Source organism: Loxodonta africana, chromosome 25 (assembly GCF_030014295.1).
Source record: "Loxodonta africana isolate mLoxAfr1 chromosome 25, mLoxAfr1.hap2, whole genome shotgun sequence".
In the NCBI taxonomy this organism is placed as follows: Eukaryota; Metazoa; Chordata; class Mammalia; order Proboscidea; family Elephantidae; genus Loxodonta; species Loxodonta africana.
Window position 1 is genome coordinate 32,988,024 of NC_087366.1, and position 27,538 is coordinate 33,015,561.

A 27,538-nucleotide genomic window follows, 5' to 3' on the forward strand; every position below is an offset into this window, starting at 1 on the left:
CTTGTAGCCTTGTGTAAGGACTTGGGTTGAAATGGGAGCCGTTGCAGGGCTTTAAGTAGTGAAATGACATGATCTGGTCACATTTTAAAGAATCACTTTGACAGCTATGTTAAAAAAATGTTGTTGTTGTTGTTATTAGTTTTCTGACTCACAACGACTCCATGTGTGCAGTGCACAACTGTGCTCCACAGGGTTTTCAAGGCTGTGTGACCATTCAGAAGCAGTTCACCAGGCCTGTCTTCCGATGCACCTCTTGGGGAGAGTTTAGAACCACCAACCTTTTGGCTAGTAGTTGACACCACAGATGAGTACTTTCTTTTATAAGGATCAGCACGAATTTGGTTCCTATGAGGCAGAGGTTAAAGATGCCCCAAATGTACAACTTTTCCAAATTGCCGTGCCACTGCACCATCTCTAACATTGACTACTCTTCTTCCATTCAGTACTTTCCTTCCTGTGTTTGGGTTCTGTAATTTGCTGCAATGTCTTACAGAACTCATGAATTGTATCAAGGAAGTGGCTCACATGGTTGTGGAGGCTGGCAAGTCCCAAATCTGTGGGTCAGGCACAGGCTTCTCCTGACCGACCTGGCTGCAGGGGCTGACGAGCCCAAATGGGCAGGCCAGACCATAGCCTACTGGTTCACAAGGCTGTGGAAACTGGCTAACCAGGTCAGACAATAGGCCACCAGCCTATGGGGCTGAAACTGGTGAATTCCAGAATCTGTAGGTCAGACGGCAGATCTCTGTCTCAAGACCCAAGAACTGTAGGTCAGACAGTAACAAACTGGATGCAGGATCCAAATGCAGAGAGGGAGAGCCCTGCCAGGGCACCCACATATATACCTTGGATGCAGGCCACACTCCTGGGAAGGCATGACTTGAGTAAGGGTGGGACTTGAGTCACACCCTCCTGCAAGGCTGTGACTCAAGATACACCCCACACCAGCTCTGCCTCATTAACATGTAGAGGTTCAGACTTATTATACAAAAAGTGGAGGATAATTACATCAGATCACAAAGTGGAGGCCTACCATACAATACTGGAAATCATGGACTAGCTAAGTTGACACATAACCCCAATCATCATAGATTTCATATACCTTATTTGCATAGTCCCACTAAATCTCTGTGTGTGAGTCACAAAGACTATGGCTAGAAGGGCCACATTAAATAATTCATTTCACCACAAACAACCATTTGTGCCACCCAGGGACTCCTGGGTTAAGAAAGAATAGTTTGTAAGAATTTGAAGGTGGAGGTAGGGAGATTAGTCGGGAGACTCTGGCAATAATACAATCATCTCAGACCAATGGGAGACACTGAGGCATTGTTTTCTGCTTAGAACTTCTTTATCCTATTAGAAGTGGGTTTAGCAGGTAGGAGTTGTAGGGTGTCTGTGCCTTGAAGTTATGAGATGGAGAGACATCCAGGACCAGTGCTGTGTTTATACCAGCCAGAAACCAAAGCACGGCTCATGTGAGTATGCGAATTTAAGAGCCTGATTTTTAATTCAGAAGTCATATGGTCAGCGAGAGATTATCTGCTTCAATGCTGTGCACACAGTGGGTGCTCACTTACCTGCTGCTTGTTTTATTTATTGACCTTAAGATCAATAAATAAAGATCCCTTGGATTTTGGTTTGTTATATTAATGGAAATTAAATTTATTTAATATTTTCATGAACTTTAGACTGCATGACACTATCTATAGGATCTCCTAGTTCTCTCAGTACTGCAGGCCTGAGAAGCCATGATTTTTTATCTTTCCCCACACAGTACTTTTTTTTTTTCTACACTGAACATTGTGTGCCATGATGTCTGAAGTTAGGGGTCTGTCTAGTTTTCCTCAGGCCTGTTCAGGACCTTGTGTTGGGCAATGATGTTTGCTGTTTCCAGCTCAGCTGGGGCTGACTCTATCCCCTGGCTTGGCCATTTGTGAACCAGGCCTTACAAGTAAAGCTACTATTCTATCCTTTATCTTTCACTCCCCTAGGTGATTGATTCAGGAGTGTGTATCTTTTCCTATCCAGGCCAGTGATAGTCAGTTTAGGAATGAGAATTTCTTTTCCTTTTCTGTATGTTGTACAGATGAAGGTTTATAGAACAAACTAGTTTTTCATTAAACAGTACACATATTGTTTTATGACATTGATTAACAACTCCACGACATGTCAACACTCTCCCTTCTCGACCTTGGGTTCTCTTTTACCAGTTTTCCTGTTCCCTCCTGCCTTCTAGTCCTTGCCCCTGGGCTGTTATGTCCCTTCAGTCTTGTTTTGTTTTATGGGCCTGTCTGATCTTTGGCTGAAGGGTGAGCCTCGAGAGTGACTTCATTACTGAGCTGAAAGGACTGCCTTCTTCATTTTCGAGTTTAGAGACAGACAGACAAAGGCTATTTGCTTGCCTCCTTGTGGTTACCTAGTGTTACCTGCTTAGCTAGTAACTTAAGTGCATGGTGCTGTTGTCCTATGTCTAGCTCTTCTACCTAAAGTGAAGTAAGTCATTTATATGTTTGCTGGGGTATTCCAAGTCAATTCTTGGCTCCTCCCATAGATTTTTAGTGTTTGAGAGGGAAGGTTTTTCCTTATGCCGACTAATGAGAAATATAAAGCTGGCTGGCATGATTTTTCCAGTTCGGCAAACCTCCAAAAACCTGTCTGCCACAGAAGGGAGCGTCACAGTCCTGGTACCTATGGCCAACTCACATTTAAATGCGTCAATATCACCTGAGCGGTATGTCACTAGGAGGTTAATTTATAAAATCTGGTCTTCCCACTCTCTACAGAAAGAAATTGAAGCTCTCCAAGCACGAATGTCTGTGCTGGAAGCAAAAGATGAACAACTGAGGAAGGAGATAGAAGAGCAGGAGCAGCTGCTGCAGTGGCCAGGCTGTGCACTGGCTGCGCTGGCTGGGACACTGCCCTTGAGCGAGCTGCGGGAGATGGGCCAGGCCCTGGATGACACCCTGGCCTTGGCCAATCAGGTTCTCTTCCTTGTGGAGCCACCAGAAGCCATAAGGAGGTATTTTTGACTTCCTAACTGATTTTGGCTTGCTTTTCCTCTTTTATAAGTTTATTGGACTGATTTTATTGTTGGTCCCTCATATACGAATATTTCCCAAGCAGCGCTGTATTTTCCAGTGGGGACGCTACTGGTCTTCTGGGTGGGAAAACTCTTTGTTTTGTGGGTCAGTCCTGAGCATTGGAAGTTATTTCACATCCTGGCCACCTCAGCTGAAAAATGCCAGTACTCCTTCCCATTCAAATATGCACCCCCCCCATTTCCAGATACCCCAAGGGCATCATCTCTTCTTTTGAGAACTTTTGGAGACCAGTGGGCTAGAGATTCTGATTCCAGCCTTTGCTGAGAATGATCATGTGGAGAAAGATGAACAATACCTCTCAGCTAGGAAGAGGGTGAGCCTTTAAGAGATGGTGACCAAATCCATGACAGTGTTTCCATCTGAAGAATGAATTATTAATAGCTAATATTTATAATATGCTGGGCTAAGCTTTACTCTATGGGTTGCTTGTATTATTATATTCATTTTATTATCTTTACTTTTTAATTATTTTATTTATATTTGCTTATTATTGTTATATCCATTTTACAGATGAAGAAAATAAAGTGTAAGGACATTAACAATTTGCCCAAAGTTCCAATTGATAAGAGGCAAATCTGGTACTTAAACTCATGTTGATTAATTCTGAAGCCTAGTTTCTTATTTACTCTGCTGTGGAGCGAGAATGTTCCCCATGTTCTCTGTTGTGAAATATCCAGAAGATGTACTTCTAGCTCTTGCCCCTAAGGTGCTCATAATCTCATTTGAGGGACAGACAGAGCACACACTTCTGTATGTTGGACAAAAAAGTGAGTAGGACCTGAAAAAATATACAGATGGGCTGCAAGGACTATGAGTGTGAGCAAAGAGGGATTCATGCTCTGCTCAGTTATGATGCTGAAGAAGATACTTAATAAAATCCACCACCTGTAGTGGCTGATACCCTAAATGAGATGGATTGATACAATAGCCAGCCACAACAATGGACTGCAATATACCAACCATCGTGAACACTGGGCAGAGTTTGTACTGTTATGCATAAGGTCACCCTGAGTCAGAGCTGACTCAATGGCAACTTAACAACAGTGGCAGAGAACATGGACTCCAGCATTTGATTGTTTGGGATTGAATCCTAACTCAACTGTTTATTAGCTGATTTGGGTGGAGGGATGCTGATAATAATATGTACCTTATTCAGATTAACTGAGCTTATACATATAAAGCTCTTATAACAGGGCCTGGACTGTAGTAAGCACTGTATAACTGCTTGTCGTTTTTATTATGGGAATTCAGTCTCCTAGAGACATTCTATGATAAGCCTTCAAACTCTCTGTCCAAATGTGTCTTGGACTATTTAGTGACTGCCTGCTCTTACACCTGTATCACATGCTAGCCAGCCTATAAAAGCAAGCCACTAATGCTCTTCTAGGGAGTTACTTAGGATATCCTCCCATTCTCCTTCCATCCCTAACATTACCCTGCAGAGATCTAACCCCATAGCGCGTTCACATGGGGAAGGCAAAGAGGTTTGAATTGTTGCTAAAATTCAGCCAGATGGGATTTTTCACACTGGTCCTTGACTGTACCTTGTGTTCCCCTCCCCCACCTTTATACTTGCTCTTCAACTATTGTTCCTACTGTAAGGATCCCCCCTATTCCTGCGTCCCTTGTTCTCCTGTGGAAATCATTCTTTCAGCCTCAACATGTATACACATACACTCATTTTTATATTTATAAATGCACAGGTTTTGATATGAAGCTTAAAATGAACCTGTTTTGGTTCCACCATCCAGATGTGTCATATTTGTTTCTCCTTTTGCTTTGAACAGCAGGGGAGCGTGTTACGCTCCTCCCTTCTCTCCCATGTACTGATGACTCTTGCAGGGAAAAAGCTCGGGCATGCCTGACTTAGAATCCACTGCAGTACTCTACAAAGCGGCCATACTTTTGAGTGGAACTCACGGAAGATACTCGTGCTGGTATTTGTATGGAGATGTATAAATTATAGAGTGTTTTCTTACACATTAACGCATATGGTTCACACAATGATGTGTGGTAGACAAGACTGCTCTTGCTATTCTCACTTTACAGTTGAGGAAATAAAAACACGTAAAGTTTCCCTGGTGATGTTTCCCTGGTGATGCAGCTAGCAAGAGTCCATCTATGTACATCTATAACTGTCTTTGGGGCTGAGCCTATAAAAGGATGGCTTCCTTCCCAAGGTCCAAAGATATTTATCTTAAAGTCTGATGTATAATGGGCTGATAGAAACAGGCCTAGAACTCAGATCTTATTTCTAGTCTGCTATTCTGCCCATATATTCTTGCTTGCTTTTTAAGCAAGATGAGGACTCAGAGATGGAATACATGTGTGACGTTTGTTCAGTAACCTAGTGCTTTAACCAGTTGGATGAGCTCTTGACAGACTTCAAAGTTGTGGTGATCCGATTTTGTGGTGCTGTTAGGGAGACTGGATGTGAGGATGGCCCTTGAATAGGGTGCACTACTGTCTTGGGCGCTTCTGGGAAGGACCCATCATCCCTAAATCTGCACGTTTCCCCTGAGATTTCCAAGTTCAGGTCAAGAGCAGTGTTTCACTTTTCTTTGTGTTGAGCTGCCCATAGGAAAATCAGGGAATATCAACGACTTTCACACACCACATGGGCTTTGTATAGGAGGAAACGGTAGGGATACCGGGACCGAGAGGCACACAGGAGGGTAATGGAAAATACAAGGGTGGTTCAAAGATAAAAGACACATGGGCAGCCGAGAGACTGCTTGATAAATGCCCTTTCTTCCTGTGGTGAGGGCGCTGTGCAGCACGTTCAGCATGGGGTGCTCATCAGGAGCAGAGTGCTGCCTGCACTGGGCAGAGCTGGTGCTACTGGGGCAGACGATCAAGGGTAACCACCCGGACACACTCAGTACTCTGGGTGATTCTCCCTCTTGGCATCGATCTCATTTACTGAGTGGTACATGGAGATGCTGAGAGAACAGCAGTGAGGGTGGTGGAGGTGCAGGCTTCCTCTGATTAGCTTCTTTCCAGTGTCCCAGGGAGATGAATCATTAGGCTGCCCCTACCATAAATATCAGCTGGGAAAACCCATCATCATGGAGTGGGCTTTCCATCTGGGGAGGAAGACATACCATTTCCAAGCTAACAGGCAGCAGCATGGACTCCCAGGAACCAGTGTTGGAAAGAAGCCTGATGAAGCCCGAGCCTTAGGGCTCAACAGATCAGAGAGATTGTTTGGTCCAATATTTGTAACAAATTATAGATGATCCCATTAGCTTAATTTCTGCTATTGAGTTTTGGCTGTCTTTTTGAAAATGCTGACTTGGGGGCTATATTTTCTAGGTAAAGAGCCCATCTTATAGACATCAATAGCTGCCTTTGTTGCTTATGAGAATAGTTGCTTCTTAGAGGAGACAGAAGGACTCAGACATATTGTGAAATAGAAAAATCTTGGGTCTTATGAAGAGAGGTTGTACAGACTCATATTGTTATAAAAACCTGAAGAAACAGACATTCAACATCATAACTGTTACTATCGTCATCCATGGAGGTCCTCATAGAGGCCAGCTATAAACTTAGGCCGTGTCTGGGAGAAGCTGCTGATTCAGATGAACTTAGCTCAGGAATATGCAAGTTCAAGGGAAAGGACGTGCTTCTTTCCCTGGGTGAAGCGCACACTGAGCATGTGCCTGGTGGAGACTTGTGTGCTTGCATGAAGGCCTTCGATTCTGACCGTGGCTGATGTTAGAGAAGGGTAGAAGTAGAAGGGAGGGTGCTGGGATGAGGAGACCCAATTAATTTTTATTTGGGCATTGAAATAGAAATCAAAGCAGCCTTTGAATTTTCCAGTGTCTGTGCTTTGAATCAAGTAGCTTGGCAAGATGGGATGAAGTGCTGCCCTCTCAAAGACGTCATTCCTACCTCGTGATTAGAGCCAACAAGCATAGTTTTATTTTGACAAACAAAAGCAGAACGTTTTTCTAAGCACCTGGGGAATTGGAAAGGTCCCTATATGGCACGAATTTGCTCTTGGCTATTAACACAGGGTGATCTGCTTCTGTAAAGATGACAGCCAAGAAAACCCTATGGAGCGGGTCTACTCTTGTAACACTTGGGGTCGTCATGAGTAGGAATTGACTTTATAACCACAGGTTTGGAGTTTTTTTTTGTGGGGGGGAGGGGAGAGGTCAGGCAGGCTCTCCACAGTGTGGTAGCCAACAGAGCAGGGGTTGTGAGAAAGGACAGGGGCTGGTTACAGTATATGTTCCTTTGAATTTCCCTCTTCCCAAGAATTGCAACTCTTCCACTTTAAACTCATTGTTTCCTCTGCAAATTCTCCTTTTGATGGGCGGGGCCTAGAAGGACTGCTCTATTCTGTGAGCTGGATTCTCTACCCACATAAAGCCAGTCTTTCTCACTTCCATTCCTTGCCAGCTCTGCTGCCCCTCTCCCAATGGGATTGAGGTGCTGGGGGTGGTGGTGGGGGAGGGGAGAGGTGGGTGAGGATACAGTTTGGAGGTTAGCTGTGGGCCAGCCCCCTCCCTGCATGTGAGGCCTGAGGTTCTGTGTATTTCTTTGGCGGTGATGTGCAGCCCTTCTCTCCAGTGCCAGGAGCTCAGCCTCTAAGGCATTTTAGTCATTTAGAAATGCCTGCCTGGCTGGCATCAGTCTGTGGTGAGTTTTTCATTTCTCAGCTCTGGGGATTTTTCGTGCATCTTGTGAAATGTGCTCTGGCAGCTCCTAGATGAGTTGTCTCTGGTTGTGTATTTGGAAAAAATATGTTACATCTTTTTATCAACCATTGGTGCAATCTGTGAAATAAACTCAACCCCTGGACACAGCAAGCTGGCTGGGCCGTCGTGGGAGACTCTGGGAGCCCCTCCCACCATCGCAGGTGTCGGGGTGGCAGCTCTAGGCCAGGCTGCTGCCCTCTCCGTGGCCTGACCGCCCAGCTCCCTGAGGAGCCTGTCTCTCGTGTGCTTCAGGCATCAAATCACGCCACACGCTTGGCTCCACAGTGAGCAGTCCAGGCTGATGTCAGGCTCCTTTCAAGAGAGATTTGAGATAATGAAATTCAGCAGCTCGCAATCAACTGGAAAAAAAATCAATAGTCCCGCCTTTTCCCTAGATACATATCTTATTAGAGCAAGGAGATGGTGAAAAAGTGGGGCCTGAATTGGAAAACAGGATCCTGCCGGGGGAGGAGCAGGACGGATTGGGGCATTTGCTTGGAGGCAGCTGTGGGTGAGACCCAACAATGCGCTGGTGACTGTGTGAGCTGGGCAGATGCGGAAGAGGGGTGATACAGAGCCTTCAGGAGAACTGCCTCTGGATGATCTCCAAGCTGCCTCTCCATTTTTTGGTTATCGTGCTTTAATCTCCGCCTCTGGTCTTTGTTTCTCTCTCTTCTGTGTCTTTGCTTCCTGCATGGTTGGTTTGTCAAAAACAATGGCTTTTTGGGACTTAAAGCCTTAGAAATCAGCTGGAGGAACAGGGGAACTTTGTGTTGCAAAAACCGCTGCCTGAGATTTCTGTCCTTTCTCTTTTTGAATCAGACACTTTGCTGTTGCCTGGAATTCACAAGGCAGATAAATATTTGCCCAGAAAATTAATGCAGTGAGGTAGTAATATATGAGAAATGTGAGACCAGTGAGTCCTTGGAGTGGGGTAATATTGTGTAACCCTCTGTAGAGTGCCTCCTCAACTCTCATATTTAGATTTGTCATAATAATAGTGATATATTAACTTTAATACCACGGTTGTTTACACGGAAAACCCTGGTTGCGTAGTGGTTAAGTGCTATGGCTCCTAACCAAATGGTCAGCAGTTCGAATCCGCCAGGCGCTCCTCGGAAACTCTATGGGGCAGGGCAGTTCCACTCTGTCCAATAGGGTCGCTATGAGTCGGAATCGACTCGACGGCACTGGCTTTGGTTTTTGATTATTGTTTACACAGAAACTCTGGTTGTATAGTGGTTAAGTGCTACAGCTACTAACCAAAAAGTTGGCAGTTCAAATCCACCAGGTGTACCTTGGGAACTCTGTGGGGCAATTCTATTCTGACCTATAGGGTCATTATGAGTCAGAACCAACTTGACAGCAACGGGTTTGGTTTTTTTTTTTTTTTTAAAATTGTTTACACAAGAGCCCTGGTGGCACAGTGGTTAAAGCACTTGGCTGCTAACTGAAAGACTGGTGATTCAAACCCACCAGCCACTCTCCGGGATAAAGATGTGGCAGACTGCTTCTGTAAAGATACGTAGCCTTGGCAACTCTATGGGGTGGCTCTGCTCTGACCTGTGGGATCACTGTGAATAGGAATAGACTCGATGGCAGTGGGTTTGGATTTTGAATTGTTTACAGTGACCAGTCATCTGTCAGTTTGTCTTGTGGTGGCTTGTGTTGCTGTGATGCTGGAAGATATGTCAATGGTACTTCAAATACCAGCAGGGTCACCCATGGTGGACAGGTTTCAGTGGAGCTGCCAGACTAAGAAAAGCTAGGAAGAAAGGCCTGGCAATCTTTGGAAAAGTAGCCAATGAAAACCTTATGGATCACACCAGAACATTGTCAGACCTACTTGCTTTGGACATGTCATCAGGAATGATCAGTCGCTGGAGGAGGACATCATGTTTGGTGAAGGAGAGGAGCAGCAAACGCATGGGAGACCCTTGATGAGATGAATTGGCACAACAGCCACAGTGATGGACTCAAACATGCTGGCAATTGTGAGGATGGTGCAGGATCTGGTAACTTTTCCTTCTGTTGTACATAATATCACCATGAGTTGGAGTCTACTCCATGGCAGCTAACAAATGTTTACAAAGTGCTCATTTTTGCTCACAGTAACCCTATGTGGTAGACAAGGCAACTAGTTTTATGCCAGTTTTTCAGATGAGGCTACTGAACGTCCAGATTCTTACAGTGAGTGTCCTGATATCTTTTGACAAATCTTCATAAGGGTGATGAGAGATGGTTAACACTGACAGCCTGGGAGAGACTAGGGCTTGGCATTGAGTGTCTAGTCAAGCCATGGAAAGAAGTCTAACCAGGCAGAACGTGTGATCACGTGGATCCAAGCAAAAGATACTGGGTATTGTTCCAGTCAAGGCATGTTTATCTCTGTGGGACGTAGATTTCCTGGTGTGACCTGAGGAGGAGAGGTTATCAAAGCAACTCACTGCCACCGAGTTGATTCTGACTCATAGTGACCCTACAGGACAGAGTAGAACTGCCCCATAGGGTTTCCAAGGCTGTAATCTTTATGGAAGGAGACTGTCTCGTCTTTCTCCCACGGAGCTGCTGGTAGGTTCCAACTGCTGACCTTTTGGTTAGCAGCTAAGCACTTAACCACTGCACTACCAGGCAGGAAGGGAAAGAGCAAGCAGACAGCTGGTTCAAGTTAGAGAGGTCCGTCAGCAGTTTTAAAGGAAGAAAATTCTCCTTATGGAAGGAATAGAAACTGAAGAGAGCAAGGCCTGGCCCCGGTATTAGAGGAACTGGCATTACTCAAATATAAAATGAGGAGTTAAACTAGATCATAATGAAAGTCCCTTCCAGTTCCAAAATGCTTTGCACTTTGGATTTTATGAAATAAGTTAAAATAAACTGCTTCAAAAAGCAACAGTTCTGTTCCTAAAAACCAAAAATAAGTTTCACCGAAAAGTCCATTGAGTAGGCTCTGATCTGTCCGTCACTCTTACCCTGTGCCTTTTCCTCTGTTGTGTTTTGAAAATGACTTGTTTCCTAGTTTCACAGGTTCACAGATGGGAGAAATTTTCCTCTGGGATGAATCATACCTATCATCCCATATATATCTGATTTACATGATGAGATTTAGTGCTTTTATGCTGATAAGATTTAGCTGAGATTTTAGACTTAGTGTTGATACTGTAATGGGTTGAGACTTTTGAGGATGTTGAGGTGGGATGAAGGTATTTTGTGCACGGAGGGGCATAATTTTGAGGGGGCCAGAGGAAGAGCTCTGTTGGGCTTAATGGTGTCTCCTAAAAAGTTATGTCCATATCCTAATCCTCAGAACTTGTGAATATTAACATATTTGGCAAAGGAGGTGATGAAGAATCTTGACAGGAGAGGCTTATGCAGGTGGGCCCTAAATGCAATCAGGGGTGTTTTAAGAGAGAGGCAGAGAGAGTTTGGAGAGACACACACAGAAGAGGAGAAGGTGATGCGAAGACAGAGGCAGAGACTGGAACAATGTGGCCACAAACCCAGGAATTTCAGCAACCACAAGAAGCTGGAAGAAGCAAGGAATAGGCCCTCCCGTAGAGCCTGTGGAGGGAGCCCAACCCTGCCAACACCTTGATTTTAGATGTCTGACATCTAGAACTGTCAGAAAATAAATTTCTGTCACTTGAAATGAACAAGTTTGTGGTAATTTGCACAGTAGCCACAGGAAACTAATATAGCCCTCAAGAAAATAGGACCCTGACTTCTGGTTTTCATTAAGTAAATTAGAGAAACTCAAGGGATGATTCCTATCCTACTTACAGACGATAAAAAGAAAGACTTTTTTTTTGTGCTAGAATAAAATTTGGTATGATTTTTCAAGAAACATAGGACAAAGGAGGATGGAAAAAGTGACCATGTGTTTTAAATACTGAATACTCGTTTTATGAACTCGGTGTGTTTTCTTCAAGGAGTTTTCAACCTAGGTCTTTATTATTATTATTACTATTTGGTAGCTCTTCTCTGGAGGCTTGTAATTTGTCCATTCCCCTTTTATAATTTAGGTATCAGATGAATTCTTTTCCAACTAGAGCATCATGCATTCTCAGAGAAATGGGTGATAGTTATCTTAAAATGATGGCAGTTAGTTTTCCTAATGATGTGGACTGTAAGTCAACTCGGGGCATTTATGAATGAATGTGGCCTATTTTTAAAGTCTTTCTTCTGGTCAGTTTCAATTTTATTTTCCATTAGTGAGTCCACCCAGAGGTGCCTCAGAAGAAAGAGCTGGCAATCTACTTCTGAAAAATCAGCCATTGAAAACCATATGGACCACAGTTCTGCTCTGATACACATGGGGTCACCATGAGTTGGCAACTTTTTTTTTTTTGCTGCTGATTTCTAGGCTTCTGGGATGACCTGAACTGGACAGTACTTCTAGATTACCTTTAAATGCTTGCAGGGTATCCTATGCCTTAAATGTGGGGTATTTTTTTTTTTCTCTTAAAGTGTTAAATCTTGGCTGCCACTGTAATTACTACTCTGTACTTCCTCCTTGGCAAATTTCCTCAGCTTCCTTTCTGAGTCGTGTTGTTACTGGTATTTGAATTCCTTATTCAGAATGTTACTTGTTTAGTCAACTGGATTTTTTTCAGCTGTTCATTCCTTTTGTTCATCAATGGTCTATATATTTGCCTTCCTTAGCCAATAAAGTATATAAATTTTCAATTTACCCACTGAAAAGTTTTCGGAAATTAAATTCTTTATATTCCCTAGTTTCAGGAATCGGACTGATCTGTTGCTTTGTCAACAGATTTTGAAAGAAGCCTGAGAGAAATGCAAAGTTAAAATTGCTTCTGCCGACTTTAGCTGCTTCTGCTTGTTCTTAGCCAGACAGCAGATCATTACAGAGGATTCAGAAAAGTAGAATAAATCCGAAGGAAAAGTAACCTTTCCCACCAAACTTCACAGTTTTGGAAAGTATACATGTTTGGAAATTTAGGAGAAACAACGTATGTTTGAAAAATTAATATTAAATAGAAATGCAAGCAGCCAAAAGTATTTCTTTAAAAACTCGAGAGGGAAATTGGACAGTATTTACTACATTATCAGGCTTTGAGCAGCCGTGATGGAGTGTAAATCTGAAGTTGCCTTTGGATCACTTCACAGAATAAACCTGGATGCAGGGTCCTTTTCCCCTTGGATCAAATTGTAGTGTTTTAAGGATTGAACTCACAGGAGTTTTGTGGAGAACAGCTGTAGAACCCAACTACTGAAATTTTGTTATTGCTTAGAAATATTTGGGTTATGAGAATAGTTGAAAATGTAGAGCCAACTTGGTTACCAGGCTTCAAAAAATAAGAGGCCAGTAATTTGCTATTGGATATAAAAAGGTATTGCATACTATATGTGTATTGTTTGTAAGAAGGAAGGGGTAGTTATGACATGAACATAAGGCCCTTCTTATTTTTGTCTCCTGCTCCAATTTTTTCTTTATTAAATAACCAAGCTCCCTTACAGGCAAAATGTCTGTAAGTCAAAGTGTTTTTGGCACATGAGTTACTATAGTTTCAGTTTGGAATAAGGTGGTTTGGGAGGCAATGAGAAAGATCTGGTTGAATTAACAATTGGTGTATTTGGATAAGGCAAATACCAAAGATAATCAGTCAAAAACAAAGCTGTGAGTTTTGATGGAACTGGCGTAGTTGAAAGTTGTGACTCTAATGTCAGGCAGAGTCTCCCAGTGGGATGGGAATCGGTCACAGATGCCATGGGCTGAGGGTGTGTGTGTATGCTCTGCCTTCGGTAAATTTAGAAAATTCAGCAAATCCAGTAAATTCAGTTTGAGGACTCTTTCCCTCTGCTCAGTATCTTTTTCTTAATTATAATTTTTTTTTTTTATTGTGCTTTAAGTGAAAGTTTACAATTCAAATCAATTTCTCGTACAGAAACTTATACACACATTGTTATGTGACGCTGGTTGCTCTCCCTACAATGTGGCAGCACACTCCTTCTCTCCACCCTGTATTTACCGGGTCCATTCAACCAGCTTCTGTCTCGCTCTGCTTTCTCATCTCACCTCTGGACAGGAGCTGCCCACATAGTCTCATGTGTCTGCTTGAGCTAAGAAGCACTCTCCTCACCAGTATCATCTTATGTCTTATAGTCCAGTCTAGTCTTTGTCTGAAGAGTTGGCATTGAGAATTGTTTTAGTTTTGGGCTAATGGAGAGTCTGGGGGCCATGACCTCTGGGATCCCTCCAGTCTCAGTCAGACCATTAAGTCCGGTCTTTTTATTAGAATTTGAGGCCTGCAGCCCACTTTTCTCCTGCTCCATCAGGGATTCTCTGTTGTGTTCCCTGTCAGGGCAGTCATTGGTGGTAGCCGGGCACCATCTAGTTCTTCCAGTCTCAGGCTGATGGAGTCTGCTCAGTATCTTGACATTAGCCTCCTGATCACACAAAGTCTTTTTCAAGGAGAGTTCATAAACCCTTGTGTGTGTGTTCTCTCTCTTTCTTTTTTCAATCCTTTTTAGGAGTATTTTTACAAAGTACACAGACACAGTTTATTAAAAAGGAGTTTATGGTTTTATGAAAATGATTTCTCATTCTTGGTTTGCTGAGTTAGTTGAAGAAGTTGGACTTTACTAAAAAGACACAAGAGTAACAGAGTGTAGTTACATTTCAGACAACTGATCAGTGAAATTCAGAGAAAGAGCCGGTAAGGATGTAAGTCAGTAATGTGATTTGTATCCAGAGAAAGAAAGGGCTAAAAGTTTAAGTATTTCCCTGGCCTGGTTTGCTTTGCTTCTGTTTTTAATCTCTTTTGCCTGAGCCGAAGAGGAAAACATCAAAGGTATTGCATTTACTTCACGTTGGTTAAAAATGTGCTTGCCTGATTTATGTCAAATTATGCTAAAGTATTTTCCTATTGCAATGCAGGTATGGTATTAGTGTGAATGATTTTAAAAAGAATCTTAATATACTTTATTTTTCCTAAGATCCCCCAAAGACCCGCTATTTGGGGAGCAGTATTGTGAGTGCCTGTCATGGGCCCAGCATCACTGTCTGGCTCTACCCTGCCATTCACTGGAAGAGATGGAGTGATTTGCCAGAGGTGGCAAGGATAGAAGCTCCACCTCTTGGTTCAAGGCTCTTTCCACTACACCACACAGCCTTTCCCAAGGGTAACTGTTGGGTATAACCAGCTCAAGCAGTTTTTACAGCCGCATAGCATGGCTTGCTTCTGATGAATTTCTTAGCTCTGTGTGGCCTTTGTCGGATCATCTGAACTGTAAAGGAACTTTCGGCATTTTTGTTATCCGTTGCTTAACTAATAATCTGTGCCTTTTTTTTTTTTTTTTTATGTCTGTTGCATTGGTGACTTGTGATATTATCAGCTGTGAGGCTAGAAGGGTCCAAGGAAGGAAAAAGGCCCAGGAGACAAAATCCCGCATTTCCTAAAGCCGATTTCACTGTCACTTTCTTGTCCATGTGCCCTCCAACAGAAGGTTAGAGGATTCAGCAGTAATTGGCAAGGTTGTTAATGTCGAAGGTGGTTTTCTTCCTTCCTGTCTTTTTTTCTTTTTTTAATTTAAGACCTGAATAATGTCTATTCTAGGATACCTGTCATTTTTTTTTTTTTTTATTTGCTTAGTAAAAACCTCTCTTTCTTAAACTTATTTTTACTAAATAAGACATTTTGGGGATGGAACTGAGAGTGGGGGAAGGAAAGAGGAAGGAAGTGGGTGTGTTTGAGGTGAAACGATATTCTTCCTCTCCCATGGATTTTTGCTAAAATGGGCTTAAGCATACGGCCACGTATCCACAAGCAGGAAGATGGATGGGTAACTGTCAGCAGACAGCAGACTTTCTGCAGTATTCAGTTCTGAGGGCTGAAAATGTGGCATTGCTTAGTAAAAATGACAGGAATCTGGCCTATATGTCTGTCTCTATCAGTAATGTTATCTGGCACCTTATATAACCTATAGGTTTTTAGATTCTCTAAATCTCTACAAATAAAATAATGTTAGTAAAAGAATCTTGAATGGTAGAACTAGAAGAGTCTTAGAAATGCCAACTTCATTTTGTAGGTGAGGAAATGGAGCCCCAGAAGAAAGTGGCTTGTTCAAAATCTTGCAGAAGGTTAATGGGGGCGATGGTGATGGTGTAATTCTCTGAGTGTCATTAATATTCTTTTGGAGCCAAGGTTCAGATAAAAGTAGAAACAGAGCTTGTTCTGCAAAGGCTTATCTTTGGGGCTGGTGTACATCTGTCATCATGGGTATGACTCTAATGCTGACTGCCAAGGCCTTGCCTCACAGTGCCTGGTGTTAAGGGCAGTTATGACTGAGTACTGGTGGTAGATGAAGCAGATAAGTGGCAGCTAATGAACTGCAGAAGAGCGCATAGGACAAGACATGGACATAAATGAGTCCATCCAGGCCTGCTTGACACTGTGGGGCAAGAGGACACATGGAGACCCCCACCTGTCTTCCCAACCTTGGACCTGTCTTGTACCAGGGTGGGTTTTACATACACACATGTGACCACCTAGCCTGCATGTCCCAGGTCTACACATACCGTTCCAAATAGCCACTGCTTGACCACTGCTTGAGCCCAGAGGTGTGCCCACTACAGTGGGGCCTGCTCTTGGGAGGATAACCCTTAAGGAGAGGCCCTGGAAGGCACTGACGTGGGCTTGGGACTCTTTGGGAAGTGACTTCTGGTCTTGGCTACCTAGACCAGTACTGGTGAGCGTGTACTTTGACCCTGTGGACTCTTCACCCGAAGGGGAAGGAGGATCAGAGCAGGACCCTATAGTGTAGAGGGCCCAGGGAAGGAGCCCTCTTACCTGGATCTAGGGGTGATATTGAAGTATTACCAGAGAAGGTGAAGATTCAAATTTATTTTAAGACACTTTCCTAAGTGACAGAACCTGGGGAAGCAGGAAGTAAAATGGCGATTAGTTCTTGTTTGACTGGGGCATGGGCTTCTTTAATCATGACAGATGTCTAATGTAGTGATAGGTTTTTAAATTTATATTGTTGTAAAATATATGTAATACAACATTTGCCAATTCAACATTTTTCGGGTGTATGATTTAGTGATATCAATTACATTAATCGTGTTGTGCAACCATCACTGATAATCCTTGCCAAATTTTCCATCACCATGAAAAAAACTCTCTGGTTCCTAAATAATGGCTTCCCCTCTTCCCCTCTGTCCCATTCTTGGTAACCACTAATAAGCTTTGGTTTCTATAAATACATTTGCTTTTTTTGGTCATTTCACATAAATGAGATCATACAATATTTATCCTTTTGTGATCGTCTTATTTCACTCAACATAATGTTTTCAAGGTTCATCCGTGTTGTAGCGTGGATTAGGACTTCATTTCTCTTTATGGCTGAATAGTATTCCATTGTGTATGTACTGCATTTTGTTTATTCATTCTTCTGTTGATGGGCATTTAGGTTTTTCCACCTTTTGGCTATTGTGAATAGTGTGCAGTGACAGGTTTTTGAGGAAGCATGGTAAGATGCCCTAAGCACAATGCTTCACATTTTACAAGGTGGCCCTCTGTCCTGGCGGCAGAGATGCAGTGAGGACTCATTTTTCATTGGCTAGAAGCAGACTCAAGGCCTAGCCTTCCTGTGTGCCCTTTGTTTACACCTATGCCTTATTGCCAGCCTTCTAGTTCTTACCATTCCAAAGGGTAAGAATGAGCTGTCCTCTACTGGCCTCCCTTCCTATGCCAGTCCATGAAAGGAAACCATCTTACCGATAAAGAGGACAAGATTTCTAAGAGGTGGAATTTACGAAAAGGAGAGATCTTATTGAGTAAACTCCAAGTTTTTAACCCCTTTTCTCATCCACACGGAACTTTACCCTAGCACTCAGTTTAATAGCAGCCACTGCCTTTAATCTCCACTCATCCCGGGGCAGTGGCGGGAAGTGGGGGTACAAAAGGAGCCTTTCATCATTTTTGTGGTTTGAGCGTACTTCTAATAGAGGTCAGGATACTCTCCCCATACCCTATCTATTTCTTAGGAAGAAGACAAGAATGTGGGCATCAGTCATCAAACACATTTTAATTACCAGTACCTACTATTTGTTTATTACTATATGTTGGAAACCCTGGTGGCGTAGTGGTTAAGAGTTTGGCTGCTAACCAAAAGGCTGGCTGTTCGAATACACCAGGCATTCCTTGGAAACCCTATGGGGCACCAGTATGCAGGATCTTAATAACATTTATAATCAATTGTACTATTGAAAATTGAAAAACCCACAGTGAGCTAATATTCTTTGTTCACTTGGAGGGTAGGATAATTTTTCTCCTGAGTACCATAATGTCCTGAGGCCCCAAGGGATGGTTGCTTGGAGAGAAGTATCAGTGAGGGAAGATTTATTTTTCGAGTAACTGAAGGAAACACACCTAGCTGCTCTACCTGGGGAGAAGACCCTTTTCTCTGAGGCAGGAGGCAGTGGTTCTTCCTCTTTGCTATCAGTCCAGATTTGAACCATTGTGGGACGTCAGGAATGATACAAAGATATGGGACTGACTCTTGAACAAAGTCATCAGGAGTTATGGACCCCATGAAATATTATCATCAAGACAGGCACCTTGTTTCTCCCAGCAGTGTCTCTTCCATTATTCAAATCATACCTGGAATTTCTCAGCTGGGTTTGCCTTTGGAATCTGCAGCAATTTTTTTCCTCTCTTTTGTTTATTAAGGAGTCCCTGGGTGGTGAAAATGGTTAAGCTCTGGGCAACTAACCAAAAGGTTGGTGAGTCGAACCCACCCAGAGGCAACTCGGAAGAAAAGCCTAGCAATCTGCTTCCAAAAGGTCACAGCCATGAAAACCCTATGGAACAGTTCCACTCTGCACACATGGGTCATCATGAGTTGGAATCCACTCAAGGGCAGGTGCTTTGGTTTGGTTTTGGTTTTTTGTTTGTTAGGGCATTATTCATATACAAAGAAATTCACCAAATTTAGGTGTCAGTTTGATGAATCTTGGTAATCATAAACAATTGTGTAACCACTGTCACAATGAAGATCTAGAATAGTTGGCTCACCCTGATAGCTTCCTTGGGCCCCTGCACCCTCCGTCTCTTCCCACTGCTGCTGGCTCCTGGCTCATCCATTGCTGATCTGCGTTTTCGGCAGCACATTCTCATACATAGTCTGAACTTTTCTAAGGCTTTGTTTGTTGAGGATGGATTTTGATCATACGATTTCAGCACCAGTTACGAGTAACAAATAATGTGTGTTTACAAAATAATCATACCGGTTATATTATAAATTTAACACAGTTCTAAAATAGAAATTCCAGAAATCAGTTTGGAAAATGACAACATCTTTGGAATAACCACAGAGCTTCTCAGGAGAGCTAGTATAGTTTAGTGGTTAGGAGGGCAGACAGCTAAACTGCTTAGGTTACCGCCCAGCTCCCCTACTTCCTGCTGGTTAACTCTGGGCAAGTTACTTAAACCTCTCTTTGACTGAGTTTTTTTTAATCTAAAAATGTGGATGAATAAAGTTCCTGCTTTGTAGAGTTATAATGAGGACTTAAAAAGCTCCTAGATATAAAGAATTTAGAAGAGTCCCTGGCACATAATAAGTGCTTAATAAATGTTTAACTCTATTTTTCCTAGGGTGATTGCTTTGAAGGAAGACACTCATTGAGTAAATTAGGTGCGACATGTTTGCTAAAACATATCTGCTAGTTTGCGAGGAAAACTTACGTATTTCCAGGGTAGAGCTTAATTTGATCTGAGAGGACAGTTCTTATTTGTCATTAACAATATGCCAGCTTAAAAGATACATGAAGATTAGTTTTAATCATTGAAGTGTATGTCACTCTTGTTTATCAACATATAAATCATCTACTTCGGTGGTTTTCAATTTGTATTCCTGCTCATGGAGTTATGGTTTGGAGACCACAGTGGGACGGCAGTAGCATTATGAAGAGAGGGTGTCAATGTGATGTCCTTTGTCACTTACAGCCTCTACCCCCTTCAATCAGAACAAATTTACCATGACCTGTTGTGTGTATTACAGCTCTGTGTAAAATTTTGTTTGAAATAGTTCTATTACTGAAAATAGTTTGAAAACCATTAGCATCGTATTCGTATCCTTCTGCCCCCCACTGTTTTCATCCTGTGTATACCCCAGGGATGCAACTAATGTTAATATTAGCCTGAGCAAAACATAATTAGGAAGGTAAATCTACTGCAAAAAGTAATATAGCATAAATTAAATATAAATCAAATCAAATATAAAACAATGCATTCAATTATCTGCATCACTGCCTTCGTCCTCTAGCATGGATATTTGAGAGGAGGCTAATTTTCTTCCTGGGATAGGGCCAGATCAAGGCCATGATCAGCGAGCTGTGTCAACCCCTGGAAAGGCTGTGCTTGATCTAGTTCTTTTTTTTTTTTTTTTTTAATTTTTGGTGAAAATATGCACAACAAAACATACTCATTCAGCAATTTTTACAGCCATCGATAATACTTACACACTTAACATGTACCAGCCTTCTCCCTACTCTGCCTATATTGTTTCACCACCATTAACTTAGACTCTCTACCCCTTAAGGTTCTCATCAGTGTTTTAGAGTTACTGTTGTCCATTTAATCTTGTGTAGATAATACTTTAAAAGAGCACAGTACTCAAGGTGAACATTATTTATTAAATGAGATAAATAGTTTAAAGATGACTTCATGGGATGGTTTCAGTTGAAGGCTTAAAAGTTGTTTCTAGGCAATAAATTCAGGGCCTCCTCCAGTCTCAGTATATCCAGTAAGTCTGGTTTCCAATAAGAATTTGAAGTTCTGTTCCACATTTTTTCCTCATTTTTACCAATATCCATCTATTGGATCCTTGATCAAAACGTTCAGTAATGGTAGCCAGGCACCATTCATTTCTTCCACTCTCATGGTAAAAGAGGTTGTACTTCATGGAGGCAACTGGACCTTCAGTCCATTTCCTTTACCAATTACTGGGTCTCCTTCTTCCTCTGTTGCTTTATGTGAATAGAGAGCAATTGTATCTTGGGTGGCTGCTCACACACTTTGAAGACCCCAGGTGCTATTCACTGAAATAGGAGGTAGAACAGAAACTATGAACAATATTAGGCTGATGACTGGAGAGACTCATGAAACCATGACCCTAAACCTTTGAAAACTAATCCTATCAGGTATTTATTTGTATTTATGTAGTATCAACAGCTATAGCCTTTTTTTTTTTTTTTTTTTTTGTGGCTGCTGTTTTTGTTGTTAAACTATATATTACTTTCTTTCTCACCCCCCCCCCACCTTTTTCTTTTCTGGTGTGCAGATTAGTGATGTTAGTTGCAATAGTCAAGTTGTGTAACCGTAACCCTTAGTCAATGCCAAGTTTTCCATCTCTGTAGACAAAAATTCAATCCTTCCCAGAGAGGATCCCCCTTCTCCTTCCTTCCCCTCCAGACCTGGGTAACTACAAGTAACCACTGGTTTTTTATACATTTACTTATTGTCATTTTATATAAGTGAGAACATACAATATTTGTCCTTTTGAAATTGACTTATTCCACTCAACATAATGCCTTCAAGGTTCATTCATGTTGTAGCATGTATCAGGACTTCATTTTCTTTAAGGCTATGTAGTATTCCATAGTATCTACCACATTTTGTTTCCATCGTTTTGCTATTGGTGCCGCAGTGAACATCAGCATACATGTGTCTGTTCATGTTCCTACTTTTAGGTTCCTAGGGTAGATTCCTAGGAGAGAGATTGCTGGATCATGTGGTAGCTCTATTTCTAATTTTTTGAGGAATCGTCATACTGTTTTCCACAGCGGTTTTACTATTCTGCACTCACACCAGCGATGGATGAGTGGTCCAATCTCCCCACAACTTGTCAACATTTATTTTCTGCTTTTTTGATCATTGCCATTTTAGTAGGAGTAAGGTGGTATCTCATTATAGTTTTGGTTTGCATCTGTGTAATGGCTGATGAGAGCCCTGGTGATGCCGTGATTAAGAGATTGGCTGCTAACCAAAAGGGTTGGCAGTTTGAGTCCACCAGCTGCTCCTTGGAAACCCAGTGGCACAGTTCTCCTCTGACCTTTAGGGTCGCTATGAGTTGGAATGGACTTGAGGGCACCAAACAACAACAGTGGCTAATGGCAATGAGCATCGTTTGATGTATTTGTTGGCCACTTGAATATTCTCTTTGGTGACGTTTCTGTTCATGTTCTTTGCCCATTTTTTGATTGGGTTATTTGTCTTTTTGTTGTTAAGTGGTAGAAGTTTTATATGTATTTTGGATATTAGACTCTTATTAGAGATGTGGTACCCAAAGGTTTTTTCCCAGTCTGTAGGTTGCCTTTTTACTTTTTTGACAAAATCTTTTGATGAACATAAGTATTTAATTTTCATGAGGTCTCAATTATCTGTTCCGCTGCTGCTGCTTGTACACTTGTTGTTGTATTTGGTAATCAATCACTAAAAACACTAAGTCCCGTAATTTTACCCCTATGTTTTCTTCCAAGAACTTTATAGTTTTAGCTTTAACATTTAAGTCCTTGATCCATTTTGAATTAGTTTTTGTGCTTGACCTATTTTTTTATTCACCATGGCAGTACTCTTAGGCATTAGCTAAAAGTACTGCCATTTTGGTCAGAGAAGTTATCGGTAAGTGGACCCATTATCTATATATCTATCTTAATTGTTAATGCATGAACTAGCCTTTGTGTGTGGTGGTGAACACCCATTTATAATATATTTTTAAATGCTCATGTAGGCTCAATTTTGTTGTGGACTATGTATTTAAGAAGTTATTAGTTGAACGGGGTCCCATGAGCCTGGCAAGGGAAAATGTATTTCTGCCCAAGAAAAGTTTTCAGTTTGGACAGCAGATGTCAACAACTCAGCTGGTGCTGCTCCTAAAACCAGAGACTACTACAGGCCCATCTCTGACACCCTCTATCCTCCTTTTCTACATCCCAATGGCTTGGTCCTTCTCCTGGCTATCCAGTGCTCTCTATGCCAGTCTGCCGTCGTATTTACCAGTTGCCATTCAGCTGGCATCTAGAATTTTCCAGGCAGAATTCCAAATATTGTTTTCCATTGTTCCATCCAGTAGACTAATTTCTGTTAGACGGCGACTCCTGAATTCTGAAAAGTCTGGTGCTGCGTGCAGTGTCTTTCGTCAACTCTTATCTCCTCCATTTGAGTTGAACTCAACTAGATTGGGAAACTCTCTTCTGTTCAAAGTAGATCTAACGTGTGCCTGACTTTGGTTAGACTGTACCTGCACCAGTTTCAGAGTTATTTGCAATTGAAGAGAGTTTGCTTATACTCAGAAATCACAAATTGGTGGTGATGATAACATTCAAAAATAGCTCTTACAGTTGAAGAAGAACAACAGATTAACAAATTGGCAGCTTAGTGCTGATAGTTCACAGTCTGTGCTATAGCACCTTCTCCTGGCACACATACACCCCAAGATACCCCAGAAAACTTGACCTTTTGCAGGCTGCTATTTTACCAAGGAACTAACTAGTCCTGTAACATTTTCTCACTTTTTTGGCTTCCCGTCTAGAAACAGTAAGCGGTTGAGGAAGGACCATGTCTTTATGCTCCAAATTCCTGACTTACTAGGTGCCCAACAGATATTTGGAGGATGAATGAATTCATGAACGATTGAATAAATGAAGATGTCAGATGTTCTCACTGGTTTTCAGCATCAACTAAGTTGGACTAAATTCTAACACTGTATTAGCTGTACTAGGGTGGGTATTAGATAAATTATTTATTTAAAAAAAAACCCTTTGTTTTCAGACATTTTGTTTCTTCATGCTGTAAAATAAGAAAATACATATTCAATCACTTTCTTAATCGATTGCCTTATGTGGCTCAATTCCCCTTTAAATCAGTGTTTAAATCTCGGCAGTTCAAGTCCGCCAGGTGCTCCTTGGAAACTCTATGGGGTAGTTCTACTCTGTCCTATAGGGTCGCTGTGAGTCAGAACCAACTCGACGGCAGTGGGTTCAGGTTTTTTGTTTTAGACTTTAAGGGATTCTGGCCAATGGTATAAAATCAAACCAAACCCAGTGCCATCGAGTTGATTCTGACTCATAGCGACCCTATAGGACAGAGTAGAACTGCCCCATAGAGTTTCCAAGGAGCACCTGGCGGATTTGAACTGCCAACCTCTTGGGTTAACAGCCGCAGCACTCAACCACTACACCACCAGGGTTTCCACCTTAAAGTCTAAGGCAATGGTGTATGAGCCTGGAAGGGCACAGCAGGGTACTGGGAAGAGCTAGACTTAGCATATACCTTATGGATTTATTGCTCTTTTCATACCCTGCTGTGCCCTTCCAGGCTCACACACCAGGGGCTGGGGGCTCAGTAAATGATGGCTGAGGGAACTGGAGCCCCAGGACAAGGACAGAGTTTATTTCCATATTACCCATCGGAAAATGCCATTGTTGTCCTCTTTCCAGATTCTGGGAAAAGTCTTCTGTGATAGACTATGAATTTTCTTCATTGCTTTAGAAAATTTTAAATGGAACTTTGAGTTCATGAAACTTTTGAAACCCCTGAGTTTGCAGAATTGCAACAGGCAAAATTGTGTATAGATTTTTGTGTGTGTGTGTGTGTATAGATTTTTAAATTTTTATTTTAGGGATTACTCATGTCAGAGATAAGTGTTCATTCCAAGGATTACAGAAGCAATAGGGTCAAGCTCACACCCATCTGATGTTCTGTCAGTGCTTGATTGCATTTATACTTCCTTTCCTTTCCCAATTTTTGGCAGAGATGTAAGGAGAGAGTGCTTGGACTTGCCGATTTGAATTTCCTAGAACTTTGAGAAGGTTGCTGTGAAATAAATGAGCAAATTAAGTGACCCAAGATTACTGACTTTTATAGTCACCTAAATTAGAACTTGAAATCCCTGGCTGGTGTAAAGATGGACACCTTGCTAGGCTGCTAACCCAAAGGTTGAAGGTGTACTCAGGCACCTCAGAAGAAAATCCTGGCAATCTACTTCCTAAAAATCAGCCATTGAAAACCCTGTGGAGCACAGTTTTACTCTGACACACATGGGGTTGTAGCCATAAGTCACAACGGACTCAAAGACAACTGATTTTTTAAGTTAGAATGTAATGACCTTGAGCCTGGAGTCAGTTTTTCATTGACTTTTTAGGGTTTTTTTTTTTTCTTTCCCCCTGAAGGTTTATGTTTACACTGATATGCAAGTCTTCTACTACTCCTTTGTGTTAACTGCTGACTCTGTGAACATGTCGTCTATATCCTTGCTATTCAAAGTGTGATCTTTGGGCTGGCAGCACCAACAAAGCCTGGGAGCTTGTTAAAAATCAGAATCTCAGCCACCCGAGAAGTGTTGAATCAGATCTGAATTCCTAGTTGTCTAAGATATTTCCAGTTTCTTCCTGTCACAAACAGTGCAGCAGCACTTCTTGAAAACACTTGGCCTCTGATACCTCCATGCGCCCCCACTGCATGCTTATTTCCCTCTTTCCTCTTTGGAGAGTATCTTAGTCGTCTAGTGCTGCTATAACAGAAATACCACAAGTGGATGGCTTTAACAAAGACAAATTTATTTTTTTCACAGTCTCGTAGGCTAGAAGTCCAAATTCAGGGCATCAGCTCCAGGGGAAGGCTTTCTTTCTTTGTTGGCTCTGGAGGAAGGTCCTTGTCATCAATCTTCCCCAGGACCGGGAGCTTCTTTGCGAAGGAACCCCGCTCCTTGGGACGGGCTCTGCTCCCAGCACTGCTTTCTTGGTGGCATGAGGTCCCCCTTTCTCTGCTGCTTCCCTTTCATTTTATCTCTTGTAAAATAAAAAGGTGTGCAGGCCACACCCTAGGGAAACTCCCTTTACATTAGATCAGGGATGTGACCCTACTAGGGGTGTTACAATCCTGCCCTAATCCTCTTTAACAAAATTACAATCACAAAATGGAGAACAGCTGCACAATACTGGGAATCATGGCCTAACGAAGTTGACACATATTTTTGGGGGACACAATTCAATCCATGACAGAGAGTCTTCTTTCTTTAGTGGGTATCTCCCTGGTTTGGTCCTTGACCCCTTGCTCTTCTCGCTTTATCTTTTTTCTTCGGGAACTGGCACCTCTCTGAACTTCAGCAGTCACCATTGGGCACGTGTCTGCAGAATCCCTGATCTGGCTTTGCACTTCCTCTACCACTGTCATCGCACTTTGCCCATGGTAGCAATGGTAGACTTTTTTCCTGGAAATGGACCATCTTTTCTCCCAAACCTGTATCCTGCCCTGCGTCCTCCTTCCTTTGCTTTTAGTGAAGCCCTTGGACCTTACAACTGGATTATTGCTGAAGGTGCCTGCCTGGTTTTGTTACATTCAGTCTTTCCTCCAATCATCTCTCACGATGCTGCCTGACCAATTTTCCAGAAAAAACATTTCTTTCCTTGTGTACTTCTGCTTGAACATTGAGTGATTTCCCATTGCCTATGGGAACGCCTTAGCCTTGCATCCAGAACTGACCGTAGCTTACCCTTGATATTCCTTTAAAAATGATTTTTAATGATAAATATTCCAAACATACTGAAAATCTAACAGATACTCATCTGCCTGTCACCCAGATTAAATCAACATTAACACTTCCGCCATATTTACTGCGGTTCTCTTTCTCTAAGTAAATAAACAAAAAATAAACATTACAGTCATAGGTAGGTCCCCACCTCTATCCTTCTCTTCTCTCTTCCAGAAATACTCGTGCCCCTATTAGCTTTATCTCTCACAGCACACCCAGGGGAACTGTTGGGTTCTGTTAGATTCACCTCTCCCTGGAATCTCATCCTTCCTCCTTTTTCCTTTGAGGCTTGGTTCACTTTCTACCTCTTCCAGGGAGCCTTCCTACCATGCCCCTGGTTACTAAATTGCCACACAAATTATCGTCTCTATTGCTCACTTGGAGACAATATTCTGCCTGTGACAGTGTTTATGCAGCAGTTTTCTCTTAGCATTTGGTTTCTATTCCTCTGATAGTAATTCCTTCATCTTGCTTTATACTATAGTTGGTTGTCTGCCTGTGTTTCTCCTCCACTAGATAACAACCTCTTTGAAAATAAGATCTGAGCCTGAGGTAGATTTTATTCGTTCATTGATCTATTTTCTAGCTACTGAGTGTTTACTAATAAGCGCCAGGAATTGTTTTAAGCATTGAGGTTGTAGGAGTGAACTAAACAGACAGTTGTTGACTTTGTGAAATTACATGAATGAGTGAATATATCAAGAGTGAATGGTGCTTTAGAGAAAAATGAAGCAGTCAAAAGCCTAAAGTGTAAGGGGGTGCTATTTTAGATAGAATTTAAATGTATATCTTTTATACACTCTGCCTCAATGCTAAATGCAGAAGGCACTCAGTAAATATTTGGCGAATTGCACAGTGTACTTATATAGAGAATATTTGATTGCCTGCCTGGGAAACAGTACCCTGGGTAGACAGTTCCTTCTAAGAAGGTGGTTACAGAACACCAATTTTAATCCTTTGTTGCCAGGAGCCCATCTGGGTTGTTCCTTCCTCTATCAGTAGATGTGCACTCTGGGAATGATAACAAATTTTAATACTAGCTTCAGGAAAGCATTTTTTTTTTTTTTCAGGAAAGCGTAATTAGGGAGGAGAATCTACTTCCCAGCACCACATAAATTTCACATTCAGAGGGGATTGGTTTGGCACCATCTTTCCCACTGCTCTTCTTCAGCCATT

General features: G+C 42.1%; 1 protein-coding gene across 14 annotated transcripts in view; it reads left to right on the forward strand.

Annotated features, from left to right (window-relative positions):
* The window catches only part of DISC1 (DISC1 scaffold protein), a 419,870-nt gene that overhangs the window by 152,748 nt on the left and 239,584 nt on the right, over positions 1 to 27,538 (forward strand). For 13 of the 14 annotated variants that reach the window (XR_010319406.1, XR_010319407.1, XM_064276664.1 and 10 more), the window contains one exon: positions 2,787 to 3,022. Coding sequence is in view for 11 of the 14 variants with exons in the window: in XM_064276664.1 (XP_064132734.1) it covers positions 2,787 to 3,022 (236 nt within the window). In the remaining 3 variants the exon portion in view is untranslated. Of the gene's footprint in view, positions 1 to 2,786; positions 3,023 to 23,362; positions 23,553 to 27,538 lie in introns of all 14 variants that reach the window. The other variant, XR_010319408.1, reaches the window with a different exon arrangement.